General features: G+C 37.1%; 2 protein-coding genes across 2 annotated transcripts; both read right to left on the bottom strand.

Moving 5' to 3' along the window:
• Positions 1 to 4,003: 4,003 nt before the first annotated feature.
• Positions 4,004 to 6,430, bottom strand: LOC143628285 (cell division cycle 20.2, cofactor of APC complex-like). The gene is made up of 4 exons (XM_077097919.1): positions 6,137 to 6,430; positions 5,780 to 6,055; positions 4,941 to 5,210; positions 4,004 to 4,854 (listed from the first exon to the last, which is right to left on the bottom strand). Exons 1-4 carry the CDS (start codon positions 6,230 to 6,232, stop codon positions 4,129 to 4,131), a joined length of 1,368 nt encoding a protein of 455 aa, XP_076954034.1. The 5' UTR covers positions 6,233 to 6,430; the 3' UTR covers positions 4,004 to 4,128.
• Positions 6,431 to 7,964: 1,534 nt separating this feature from the next.
• Positions 7,965 to 13,961, bottom strand: LOC143628278 (pentatricopeptide repeat-containing protein At3g18110, chloroplastic-like). The gene is made up of 3 exons (XM_077097912.1): positions 10,093 to 13,961; positions 9,425 to 9,622; positions 7,965 to 8,819 (listed from the first exon to the last, which is right to left on the bottom strand). The coding sequence occupies exons 1-3, from the start codon at positions 13,902 to 13,904 to the stop codon at positions 8,216 to 8,218; spliced, it is 4,614 nt and encodes a 1,537-aa protein (XP_076954027.1). The 5' UTR covers positions 13,905 to 13,961; the 3' UTR covers positions 7,965 to 8,215.
• Positions 13,962 to 14,347: the final 386 nt, after the last annotated feature.

The raw sequence follows: 14,347 nt of genomic DNA, 5'->3' as shown, positions 1-14,347 counted from the left end.
GCATTCTATTATAACAATGCTGAATTTGAAATTTAGAAAGCAGTTGCAGTTATTGAATTTATTGTAATAATACAGTTTCTGTTATCAAAATTAAATCATCTGGTATGAATGTATATACATTCAAAGAAGGCCCAAAAAATGTTTGCAGGTCAACCCAACTTATTCGGACCATATCCATTTTGACGAATTGGTAAACAACATGACACACTCATCTTTTCACTTCTGGGTTTACTTCCCGAAAGAACCTGGCTCGTTTTGTCCAGTACTAAATAGTCTGTTTGAAGCATAACCTCAGAAAATACAGATAAAAGTATCAATTTTGGAAGCATAAAGTATTGCTAAACAGCTTGACCCATAAAACGGATGTCGTCACCTCCGGTAACTGATGGGAAAATCGCAAACTGCTTGGTAGTGGGATTCAACACATAGTACCTACGTTCGCAACAACACAGCAGTAAACCGTTACTGGATTGCACGATTTTGATACCGTTATGATCATGGAAGAAATTGAAGCTACGAAAAGGAAGAGGGCTTTGGTTTTCAACATAAAACGGGATGTACTTGTTGCAAACAAAAAGACCAGGAGAGGTCAAAAGCTTGTCATACCGGCGGGTGAAATGCCGGTCACTTATAAGCCTCTGCCAGTGTTTGGATACAGATTTGAACCCAAGGATGGAGAAAACTGGGATCCGAACAAGGATTTCAGTCAAAAGGTCATCGTTTGAACTGATCATATCTGCAGACAGAGTTTTATAGTGTTTTCTCACCGGATAATGCAGGTAATGTTTCAAAACTGTCACTATTCTCTGCATCAATTGCAAAACGAGTAAAAACCCTGACTGGAGCCCGCGCCTTAATGCAACCAATCACCTCATCCCACGACTCAGTGCTGACGTGTGCATCGTCTGGCAATCGCATCATGATCTAACAGTAAAAATGGAAATGGTAAAAATTAGAACAGAAGAATTTACAAAGGTGCTAACAGAGAAACAAATTGCCTCTTATGAACAAATTGCTTTATGAACAGAATTATTATAAGCACTGCATTGTTTCTCTACTGCCTTTGATTACCATATTTTAGTGATTATTAGTTATTAACCTTGAATCTCGTGTGAATATGTAATCAAACGAATCAATTGTTTCTCATGATTTAATGTGTTCATGTTGTACAGATAACAGTTATTAGGCATGTAAACAAACACGAGCCATTAAACAAACAGATATTCTATAACAAGCACCACAATACAGGTAAGAACTTATTTTCTAATATTATGTTTTAAGATATTGCAGTACAATCAACTCTAATCTGTTTAGATACACCACTGCAGAATGTTAACAATACAGTTTAGTTGCAGGTTTGATATTGTTAAAATGAAATTAAATTAGACATATAGATATTACAACCAGCAGTCTTGGAAAAATCAGTTTAAATTGGTGACTAGTCACTAGTTGGTAAAGCACTGATTAATTTTTTGGTAATCATCTAATAGGACCTAATCGCTAAGCTGTTTTGATACACCGCTGCAGAATGTTGACAATACAGTTTAGTTGCAGACTTGATGTTGTTATATGAAACTAAATTAGACATAGGTTCCCTATCAAACAATGACATTACAACCAGCCAGTAATCACTAACTTAAGGTGAGATTAATAGTTTCCCTAAATATTACAACCTAACCATTTAAATTGAATCAACGCGTAACAGAGTAACAATGTAATATTCCAAAACATAAGCACATCCTGGCAAGCTACTTTTATTCAATCTCAAAGCATCAGCAACAAAAAGTATAAATCATTCATAAAAATATAAGCAGAACATAAACAAACACCTCTGAAATAATCTGTGTTTCTATTCACAAATGCAGGAGAAAATAGCACCGAATTGTACGAAATTAAATCAGGCGTATCGGTTCCCTATCACTAACTTATTCAAAAATTACAACCTAACTGTTTAAATTGAACATTAAGTTAGTAACAAAAAATATAAATAATAATTAAGCAATAGAAGCAGAACATTAACAAATACCTCCGAAGTAATCTGTGCGGTTCTATTCGCATATGCAGGCGAAAATAGCAACAAGTTGAACGAAACTACAAAATTGAATTAGACGCATCAGTTCACTAACTATTACAGCCTAACTGTTTAAACTGAATGAACACGTAACGATAACAGTCTATTATGAGCACATCCTAACAATCTCAAAGCATATGGCAACTAAAACTATAAATAAATAAATAATAATTAAAAATAATAATAGGAGCAGAGAATAAACAGCTACCTCCGAGATAATCTGCCACGTGGCGGAAGTGTAGTGACCGGCGATGAGAAACCGAAGAAGTTGTACGGCGGTTGGTGGTGAAGAGAGTAGAGTTATTAGTTAGGGTTTTAGAGAAGAATTGAACGGAGAGTAAGTAGAGAGAATATTGTTGAGCATGTGAATAATCAATGTGAGATCGTTTAGCTTCCTTCAAAACCCTAGCTATCTGTCAAAAGCTTCTCTTCAACGTCCATGGCGGACGCATGATTTTGCCACGGGTCCAAAATAATTTGTCGGAAGTCAAAATAATCTCGTCGGCTTCTAAAGACCCGATGGTTTAAGTTACATGGCGAAATCTGGTTAGTTAGAATTATCGTTGAAGATTATTGATTGTCTATTTTTACTCTTATTTTTCACAAAAGATTTATACCAACCTTGAACACGTTTAACCAATGCCGGACGTGTTACTAATGATGGACTCGTTAACCGGTTTCGGACACATTTATTGGCTTTGAATGCGTTAACCGGCGTTATAGACATAGAGGACGTCTTACGAGTTTTATAGTGCTCTCCGTTACGGGAAATCGTTGGCCAAATGGACCCTAAATTAGTTGTATCTATATATAAAAAAATCCTTGCAAAGACTTGAAGCTTCGAAATTTACAAAAACATAAAACCAAACACTCGATTTTCGTTTCGGTTCACTTTTTTAGCTGTTTCGGTTTTGGATCCTTTTTTAAAAAAAAAAACTAAACCATTGCCTGACATTATGCATAGACTCCTTGTTTGTGTATCATATGATTTGACTCTTTATTTCAATATCATGACTTATGACAAAACAACCAATCTAGCCAACTAATTAATCATTTTACAAAGGTTCACGTGTGACATAGGTGGTCAATATTTGATTATGTTTATTTACTTATGAGCTGCATAATGAGTGCTTGAACTGATAATAACTAAATAAATTTAACGAATGCGATTGAAGTTTGCAAATGGCTCGGTGGCTTGTTGAGCCGCCTTAGAGCTCGCAAAAACATTCCACAACATCAAGGTCTCGTCCACGCCTCCTGCTGCAGTTGCAACCGTGCCTCCTTCGGGACTCTGCAGGTCTGCAACAATATATTCATTACAGTTACAAACCACTTTCAAATCAACATATTCATCGTGTTCCAGAATTTTATAAAATTATCACCGCCAGCAACAGGCACCAAGCGAGTGCTTTAACTGCTGCAGTGTGGTCCTCAAGTCTATGAAGCCGCCGAGCCTGTCACAGCCACCACTAGCTAACTGCTGATCCGAACCAGACTTCTAGGTCATGGCACGTATCTTTCAGCCCGCAAACTTCTAGGTCATGGCACGTATCTTTCAACCGATCAACTACGAGTAGGCGTTGCACAGTTCGCTTTGGGTTGGGATTTTCGCTTAAACCGAACCAAAAAACAAAACTCCGGTTTTTGAATGGTTTTTTGGGTATGCCATTTGAGGTTGAAAATTTTAAGCCGAAAAAATAATTAGGCCTGATTATACACGTCGGTTTCTCATAAACACAAATAACAACGACTGGATTTAATCGATTACCTAGTTTAGCATTCTGGACCAAATCATAATCGTTCAGATTCGTGTCTGGTATAGCGGGCTTGTTCGGATCATTAACTAACTAACCAACCACTAGTACTTGATTAACAAAAAAAATATACTTGTAATAACTTGTAATCTATTTAACTTATCATAGATGTAATGGATCAAAACATACATTCTTTATGCAGATAACATGTTTATACATTCTTTGTACATCAAACCATCTAAATATATAATGGATCAACCAGCAATTTCTCCTAACAGCAAAATAAGTCAAATACAAAGTCAATCAACGAATCCGGTTCACGTTAGCAAACGGCACCGCAGCGGCTTTCGGGGCAGCTTTAGCCGCCACTGTCGGGCTCCCAAAAACATTCCAAAACCTCAATGTTTCATCCCCAGCAGCGGAGGCGACTGTACATCCATCCGGGCTCTGGGCCATAAACAAAACCCTCGATGTATGGCCCGTAAGCTCAGCCATTTTGACCATTGACGGGTACTTCCATAAAGTCAACTGGTTTTGACTAAACCCGTGTGAGCTCAGCAGCTCGCGCTCATTATTATTCCATAAAAGCGCGCACACCTGGGACCCGGTGTCCACTGAGTTAAGACACGCACCTGTGTGCGTGTTCCAAAACTTTATACACTTGTCACCACCACCGCCTCCCGAGGCGAGAAGATTACCCTGGAACGGACACCAAGCAAGTGCTTTGACCGCAGCCGTGTGGTCCTCGAGTCTATGAAGCCATTGAGTCAGAGAATTAACCGAAGCCAATGACCTGTCCCATATGTGAAGAAGATTGTCGTTCCCCCCGCTCGCTAACTGTTGACCCGAAGCTGACCATTTCAACCCGCAAACCTCTTGGCTGTGGCCCGCGTATGTTTCAACTATATGTGACCTTATTCTAACATCATTGTTCACTATCCGACCGTCCATTCCGCCAGTTGTCAAAATATGATTGTTCCAGTCCATCGACCCGACCCGAGACACATGGCATCCTTTCATTGTTCTCAACTGTTTCATTTCAAACAAATAATATTTTGAGTGAACTGCGGTTTTCTTTCATGTGTTCAAATAATATAAATATAACAAATTAGTACCAATTTGTTAGCAGTGGAGTCCCAAAGCTGGACATCAGAGTTGTTTAACCCGACCGAGATGTGGCGCCCGTCCGGGGCCCACTTCACACTTGTCACCGGGCCGGTTTCATCATCGACTGTAACGAGCTCGGAGGTGTTACCATCGGTCGCGTCCCATAAATATACCGCGCTTCCTAGCGCAATCGCGAGAACATTGCCTCTTCCCCAATCCAATAGATTCAAATAATAATCATCTACGAGATCCGGTGCATCCAGTGTCCTCTCAGAAGTCTGTATAACGTGTCGGAAAAACAATGGTTTAAACTTTAATCAATCATGTGGCTTTTTATTAGGTGTGCTGCGGTTTGGGCTAAAACCAAACCAAAAACCAGAACTTCGGTTTTTGGAATTTTGAAAATGTTTGGTTTCGGTTTTTGCCATTTGGGCTTGAAAAGTTTTAGGCCGAAAATAATGATTTAGGTTTAAATAATTTATTAAATTCTTATAAATTATTTAAAATAGCAAACAAAAAAATAAAATTTTATAAATTCGGTTCGGCTTTTTCGGTTTTATTACATGTAAAACCAAAACCGAACCGTTAATTTGGTTTTTACAAGAACATATAACCAAATCGTCGGTATTTGTTAAATTCTTATAAATTCTTTAAAATAAAAAAACTAGAAATTCGATTCGTTTTTTTCGGTTTCTATTACATGTAAAACCAAAACCGAACCGTTAGTTCAGTTTTTACAAAAACATAAAACCAAACCGTTGGTTTTTGTTTCGGTTCAGTTTTGGTTCGGTTTTTCCGGTTTCTTGCACACGATCAAGTTCAAAATATTAAAATTAAAATGACATACCTGAGGAATGTATCTACGGGCCTTTACGGGTATCGCTGGCTGGACCGAAGCAAAATCATTCAAAACCGATTCAGCTGGCGTCGGCGGCTTGTTCTTGAAAGCTAAAATCCGGGTCCGGTTCATGTTAAACGTCTCCGCCAACCGCTTCTGGTACGCTTCACTAGACGGTGAGTTCACACTCGGATTCTCCTTACCTTTTCTCGGGTCTGCAGTTGTTAACATGTAATGTGCATAATCGAAATCCATCGCTGACCTATTCGGTATAAACCGATCCAACTGCACATAATCAATTGTATCAAGAATTAGACACTAATTCGGTAACCGATTTATGAAAGGGGTTTTGGGTTTAGGGTTTACATTTTCTCCGGAGGGTTTTCGGTGAAGGATCGGGTTTTGAATTGGGCGTCGGGATTGCGAATCGGTGGTTGAAGAGATTACTGATCCTGCATCCATAATGTTAGTGGTAACAGAGAGTAATAATAACAATAATAATAATGATAATGATAATGATATTAATGTGAATAATAAGCCTGCAAAACCGAGGTTAGTCGACAAGTAATGAATGTAAATCGGGTTAAAAACGGTGAAATTGAAGAGCGCAGTGAGATCGTTGATGATTAGAAGGTGATTAAGAGAGATTATGTTATTATTAGAGAGTGATTTGTTGGGTTTTATATATGCAAAATATTAGGGTTTTGATGGGGTTTTGTAACGGCTAGTAAGATTTGATTATTTGAATATAGTCGTTGTAATTGTTGTTGACGAATATACCCTTTGTGGGTTTTGGCTGGTGGGCCCGTTACAACTTAAATCTGCTCAATGAAATTAGAAAATAATAAGTAATATTAAAAAAAGGTACGGTACTTGTTTTTTTACTTTTAATTCTGGTACCCTAACGAACGTAAAAAAAACAGATCAAATGTCAATTTTGTTTTTGTTTCGGTATCATAACAAACATGACTGAATCCAACCAAATTCGTGTGGACCCATCGTGTTTTGTTTTAATTCTAGTATCGTAACGAACATAAAAAAAACCGTCTAAATGCCAATTTTGTTTTTGTTTCAGGTACGGCATTGTAATGAACGTGATGAAAACCAACAAAATTCACGTCGACTTACCATCTTAACACATGGGTCCAACAACGCCTAGGTTTTGTTACCGCGCGTCTCGGTTTTACCAACCTGCCCTAGGGGAACGCGTCGGGTAATACCACTAGTTTCATCTATTAATCCCCCAATTGTGACACTTTGGGCGGATATTGCCAATGAATGTTTTGAGCTAGGCCTTGCGGGGTTGTTAGTTCGATTCCCGAGCCCTGCTGGGTTTTAGTCTCACCGTGTGTTACGTCAAAGAGTCCTGCTTGTCAAGCGGCAGCCGGGGGTATGATTTCCCAGGGGAATGCCCAAACAAAACTTTAAGGCCAGCGTGGGCCCGGTTAAAACAACATAGTTTGGCCAATGTTGGCAACGGGGTTCTCAGAATTGGAAAATACGATAGCCTTAGTTCTAAAAAAATATATTTTTATAATTTTTCACCTCGGTATAGTACAATTTTACTGACACTCCAAGTCTAGAAATACTTTTGAAAATGACAACTTTATTTATTATCATCATAGTGTCAACGACCATTTATTTTCTCTTGACACAGATGTCAGGACCGGTAGGTTTTAGTTTCTTTCATCCAAATTGTTTCTTGTTATATTTTTAGATTTTGAAATTGGTCACAAATAACAAAATTTTAGTTATATTTATGCACATGGTTTTTGTGTTTTCGGATGTGAGAAAAGTAGCAAGAATTATAATAGTATATAATTATTTTATATATTTCTACAAAATTGTAAAATAATTATGGATGTGTAGAACAAGGTTCAGTGCACTGTTGTAATAAACTACACGAATCGCTATACGTGCGCATCATATTTTTTGACAATGATCGAAGCAACCCTAAGATATTGGATGCACTGTTATAATGGTTAGTACCGTAGTACGCATGGATATATGATAAATATGTTAAATATGTTCAAGCGTAAGCGTTTTACACACTCACCATTATGTGAGCTCAATGGTATTGTTGTATGCTTTATATAGTCTATTCGATAACATTAAACCAAATCGATTCTTGAAAATAAAGCAGATTAATATTCGTTTTTATTAAATACGTATCGTCCAGTTTACGGTCTTTACACTCTGGTCTTGTTCATTAAACATTGATGATACAAACTCCACTATCTAATTCCTTAGGTTAATATATACCTTAAAGATTCATAATTCTTGACCATGAGAAGTCAAACCCAACAAAATCTTGACCAGGTCAAACTTCCTTCATATTATGACCAATCTTGACCAAGTTGAAAGCAATCATTTTGACCATAAAAGTCAAACTATACATCCAGTTTGACTTCTGTCTTCAAAGGTCAAACTCCCGAGTTGACCATTTTAACGTTTGACCGCCTCCCGCCTCACAAACTTTCTCATCTTTGACCTCATTTTTATACCTCCAAATCTTTTCATTTTCTCCAACTTCTCTTTTCTCCCATCGATATCCGCTTGAATTGCTTTATCTCGTTTCTCATCCGACATCAAAGCCAACCGAGCAAACTTCTTGGGCCTGACAATCCCAAGCCTCTCGGTGATATCTTGAAAAGCGGGAACAATCCCACATCTTATATAACACCCTTCAACCACCTCCATCGAGTTTGCTTCCGGAAGATGAACACTATTCTTTAGTTCAAGATCCAAACAAAAAGGCGAGTCTTTTAACCACATTCTTAACGAATGAGCCTTTGCAATAAGTAACCCGCTTCTCGTTTTACATGGTAAAAATGGCGAACCCATCTCCCATAAGTAAGCTTTTATCGTACTGTTTAATGAAACATTGTTGTATTCTGAAACACCGGTTATTAAAACAACCGATTTAGGAGATAATGGTGAGCCTTCTAAAGATGCATCTTGCATGTGGTCAAGCCATAGTGTAAGACCGACTAGAGCCGCACCAGCCGATAGCTTTCTAAAATCGGCTCCCCAATCTTTTTCGGCTACTCTGCGTTAATAAAAAAGTGTCTTTTTAGGTTGTGGTTAACTTTTATAACATTTGATTAATATGTAATTTATTTATGTGTTTTTATAAACAAGAATACTGCAAGGTTTGTGCTTTGGAACAAATTATATGTTTGTTTATTTAATAAACAAACAAACATTAACAAAAAAAAATTGTTCATTTAGTGAACCGAACAAACATGAACACGTCTCATTTGTTCATTTATGTCCGTGAACGTACATTTACATTCAATCATTAAAATTCGTTTATTTTTTTTACGTTCATTTGTGTTTGTTAGTTTAAGTTTGTTCGTTTACCTTCATAAATATATCCATTTAATTTTTTTAGGTCCATTACTATTTAGTCTAGTTTTAATAACTTTTTAGACCTGACATGTTCAAAGTTACATTTAATTGGTTTTAGCTCAGCCATGTTCGTTCATCTATGTACAGTTACGTTAATGAAGCGTTCGTTTATACTGTTAACAAACAAACACACTCATTTTCTTAACGAACGAACACGAACAAAAAAATCAGTTTTACTAAAATTAATTATCCGATGCTGATTATTTAATATCATGTAACAAGTTTTAATTACAATACGGTTACCTGAAAACATCATGGCGATATATATCTTTTTTAACTGCCAATTGAAACACCCATGAAGCAGTGGCCCGAAGTTCAAAGGCCCATAAAAGATCTTCAACAGCATTAACAAAGTTAAGTGCTGCGTTGTCTTCCAAGGGTTTCAGTTCTTCCAAAACGCGGTCTATTTCCATAACCATTGATTCTGAGTTTGTTAAAAGCCTGCAAAACACAGTTGGTAGATATAAAGTTCAAAACTTTATGAACTTAAATAAAAATAAACATGCACTGGACAAAAGTTAATGAGTTTGACCCGTTTGCTTCTAACGGGTCAAATTGGTTAAACTGAAAGATTTAACTAGAAAAAAAACGGATCAAATGGGTTGAAAGTCATTCGAAATGTTTCAAGTGCATAAAACATCTTTATTAAATATAAAATAAAAAAAATAAATTAAATAAAAATATAGATGAGGTGGCTTGCCATGTCATATTTCTTGCCGCCGACCCGTTCACTAAATTCATACCCCTAAGTGTAATTACCAAAATACACCTTTGACAATTGACATAGAATAAAGCTCATGAAAACAAGTATAAAAGTTTATGTGGGTCAGCCCAACCCGACCCGTTTTGACTTCTAACCCAACCCACCCGCCCATTTAGCCAACCCTAACAAAAATAGTAAAGATTGTTACTTGATTGGAAGATCAAAGCCTGCGTCTTTAACAGCATTCAAGATCATCATTGCTTCATTTAAAGTCTTGCACAAACTAGCAGCCCTAATAAAGATAGTCCATATCCTATGATCCGGTTCTAACCCTTCATTTCTCATCTCAACAAACTTTTGAATCCCAATATCATAATCCCGGTTCTTGAAATACGAATCCAAAACCGAACCATACGTTAATGTACTCAACTCCTCGCCTTTCGACTTCAAATTATTAAGCACTTTTTCAGCTTCCAACGGATTCCCTAAACTCCCATAAGAAATCATAAGCAAATGCATTGTCGCAACATTCGGTTCGATTCCATCTTCTTTCATTAATTTAAGTAAATCTTCACATTTAGAATGATGACCCGTCGTTCTATACGTCTTCATCATCAAATGATAAAATGAACGGTCAAGATTATACCCTTCACGTCTCATCTTCTCAAAAATCTCCTCGCATTTTTCCACCATTTGTTTCTTACCGAACGCGGCGATTAAACTTTTGTAAGTGGTCAACTTTGCATCTAGGCCTTCTTTGACCATTTCTTGAAGTAATAACATCCCATCTTCCGGTTTATGGTCTCTACAATACATAACTATTAAAATGTTATACGTATCTTCATCCGGTTTAAATCCATTTTCTTTAATCTTGTGGTACACTTCAACCGTTTTCCTATAATCTTCGATCTTTGAATATAATTTAAGCAAGGAATTATATATAAAAAGATCCGGTTTGAATCCAACTTCCATCATTTCATCGACCATTGCTTTAACATCGCGCACGTGTTTCACTTTACAAAGTAAACTGATTATTGTTCTATAAAGATGCATAGTAGGAAAATAACCCGAAGCCTTCATTCCATTGTAAATCTTTTTTACCTCAAAAACATCACCGTTTTGCGCAAATGCATCAAGCATTAAAACAATGGAACTTTTACTGATTTTAAAGCCCATATCTTGAAGTTCTTGAACCACAACGTATAGCTCATTTAATCTCCCATCGTTAGTTAATGCTTGCATAAGCCCGTTAACGGATTCAACAGTAGGAGTAGGCCCGTCTCGCATCATGGTATTAAACACAGCCCGTGCTTTCTCGTATTGACCTTTTGAAGCATATGTTTGTATTAACGTGTTCCATGCTTTACGGTCAACGACTGGGTACCTTGACCGAAGACCCCCCACTACACTTTCCGCCTTTTCTAGTAAGTTTGACTTTCCGTATGACTCGATAAGGTCAACATAAACTGAAACCTCGTCAATCGATAACCCGTTTAACTCAGCCTGGTTGATTAACTTATGGCCCGTTTCTGGAAAGCCCGTTTTACAGTACATGGAAGCAACATTTATATAAACTGATTTAGATATTTGGACTCCATTAAACATCATATCCGAGACCACTTGAAAAGCTTCATGAAAAAGTCCGAATTCTTCACATTTCTTAATAAGAGATTCATACATCAAAGAGCTCCCATTAAACAAACTTACATCCCTAATCTTTCTGTATTCATCTAAAGCAGCATCTAAATTGTTTGACTCACAAAGAATCATAATTAGAGCTTCGGTTACAAACTGGTGGGACCCGCATGAATGTTCTTTTAAAAAATCAAGTAAATCCAATGCTTCCGAATGCCTTCCTGATGAACTATATGAGCTCAAAATAGATAATAAATTTTCATGATCCAAATCATAACCCTCTAAAATACCAAGTTTGACCATTTTGACTGCATGATCATAGCACTTGCATGTAACTAAACTACAAGAAATCACTCGTGGGTCCAAATCACATAACTTTTGCATATCATTAACTACTTTTTCAATCTCATCATCCTTGTTTTCATTATTAAGAGCTTGGATCAGCATCTCATAAAGAGATAAATCCGGTGTGAGCCCGTCACGAACCATATTATTATACAAAGTCATAGCTTTATGAGCATCAAACCTCAAATATATATCTAACATAACCGAATACGCAAGAAAATCAGGTTTAATACCAGATTTCACCATGCAATTGAACGTTTCTTCAGCCTCGAGTCTCTTCCCGGCTTTCCCATATCCACAAATCAAAGCACTATAAGTTCTTAAACTCGGTTTAATCCCGGCATCCATCATTTCTGACATCACATTTGCAGCTTCTGAAATCTTGTTAGCTTTACCTAACGAATCAACAAGAACCGTGTATGTAACAACGTCAGGATCACAACCACGCGATTTCATTTCTTTATAAAGTTTTAACGCCAAATCATGTTGACCTAACTTCCCATACATATGAATAACAGTATTGTAAGTCATTTCATCCTCACCAAACCCTAAATTCACCATCTCATCACAAAGCTTCTCAACTTTATCTACATAACCTTCTTTAGCATACGCGTATAACAAAGAATTATACGTTACCGCATCCGGGTCAAACCCTTTTGACTTTATGTCAAAAAACAGTGATTCAGCTTCATTAACCATCCCACATCGACCATAAACCGATAACATCGCGTTATAAGTCCACAAATCAGGTTGACATTTATTATCCTCCATGTCTTTATAAATCTTAACCGCCTGTTGTAAATTTGAATCACGCGAACACGCACTCAAAAGTGTGTTGTAAGTGATAATATCGGGCTGAATCCCGGCCCGTTTCACTTCATTTAGCAGATCAAATGCCATATTTGGCTCCATTTTACTGGACCGAAAACGGGCGTTTATCAATGTATTGAAACTAACAAGATCGGGCTCGCATCCCCTGTCTCGCATTAAATCAAGAATTTCTTGAACTTTAACAAACCGACCCGTTCTAGCATACACTCCCATCATTGCATTATAGACTTGTACAGTACTATCAATCCCTTCTTCCGACCTTTCAAATATCTCTACAGCTAAAGATTCTTGATTCGCTTTACCAAGAACAGATAATATAGTTGCAAGCATTCGCGCATTAGGCGAGTACCAATTTCTAAGATTCAACCACTCATAAACCTCTAATGCCCTTTGCCAGTTTGACTTTCCAACTTCTTTGACCAAGAAACAGAAATCAGTTGGTGTCATTTGAACCTTTCTATCATCCAACACATCAGCCACAAATTCATTAGCTTTCAACCCTAGAATCCTATCAGTTAAAAACTGAACCCTTTCCCTCCAATCCTTAGCTCTTTTCAAGGCTAATTTAGTCATTTTCTTGGCCACTCGACGACCGGGCCGACCCAAAGATTCAAGGGTTTCATCTATATCCTTATCTTTCAACTCAAAGTTCACAACTTTATCTTCTAAAACATTATTCTTAGCCGCTTGACCACCGGGCCGATCCAAAGATTCTAGGGTTTCATCAATTTCCTTATCTTTTAACTCAAAGTTCACAACTTTATCTTCTAAAACATCATTCTTAGTCACTGTCTTCGCCACCCGGCCACCGGGCCGACCCAAAGATTCTAGGGTTTCATCAATTTCCTTATCTTTTGACTCAAAGTTCAAAACTTTATCATCTAAAACATCAATTTTCTTAACTTTTGGGTTAAAGTTCAAAACTTTATCATCTAAAACATCAAATTTAGGGTTTTGGGGTGAAATTGGGAACTGGGTCTGTACTGGTTTATTATTATTTGTGGGTTCTTTAAGATTAGGATATCTAATTGATGGGTTTGCTCTGCTGTAAGTAAATTTCTTGGAAACTGGTTCTTGTTGTTCAGTGGTGGTAATGTTACTGGTGGAAGTTGAGCATGATACATGACAAGAATTGGTGAGTTTGCATACCTTTGATGTGTCTTTAATGGCTGTTATTGGTGCTGTGAAGGTTAAGATATTAGCCATCATCTGGTCTTGGGGTTTACAAGATTGTAAAGAAATGAAGGGTTATTATTATGACTGGGTGTGAAAGAAATTATAATCATGGTTTTGGTGGGTTGTGAGAAGGTTTTGTAGATGATGTTACAAAGATCCCAAATATTTTATATAAATTCTTTTTTTAAAAAAATAAAAATTCGGGCCCATCGGGTGTCGTGTCGGAGTCTATCGACCTCCTGGCCCTGCCTCATAGCCGACTATGCTTACGTTCTAAGCATACAGGTTGTATGAAAGTAAAAAGATGTCATATGACATGATGTACGGACACATCACACGGGTTATAGTATTTATACGGGTCTTGTGAAGTGGTGTTTGTTTAGATTATGTGTGTTGTATAATGTGTTAAGAGTAACATATAATTGAGTAATGTGACGGCGTAAACTATTTATAAAGTCACATGACCCATATGACCA

Source organism: Bidens hawaiensis, unplaced genomic scaffold (genome assembly GCF_021521415.1).
Source record: "Bidens hawaiensis isolate Kalapana, Puna unplaced genomic scaffold, B.hawaiensis_p1.1 tig00000458_1, whole genome shotgun sequence".
In the NCBI taxonomy this organism is placed as follows: domain Eukaryota; kingdom Viridiplantae; phylum Streptophyta; class Magnoliopsida; order Asterales; family Asteraceae; genus Bidens; species Bidens hawaiensis.
Note: the sequence above shows the minus strand (reverse complement) of the source record. Positions and strands in the feature narration are given on the sequence as shown.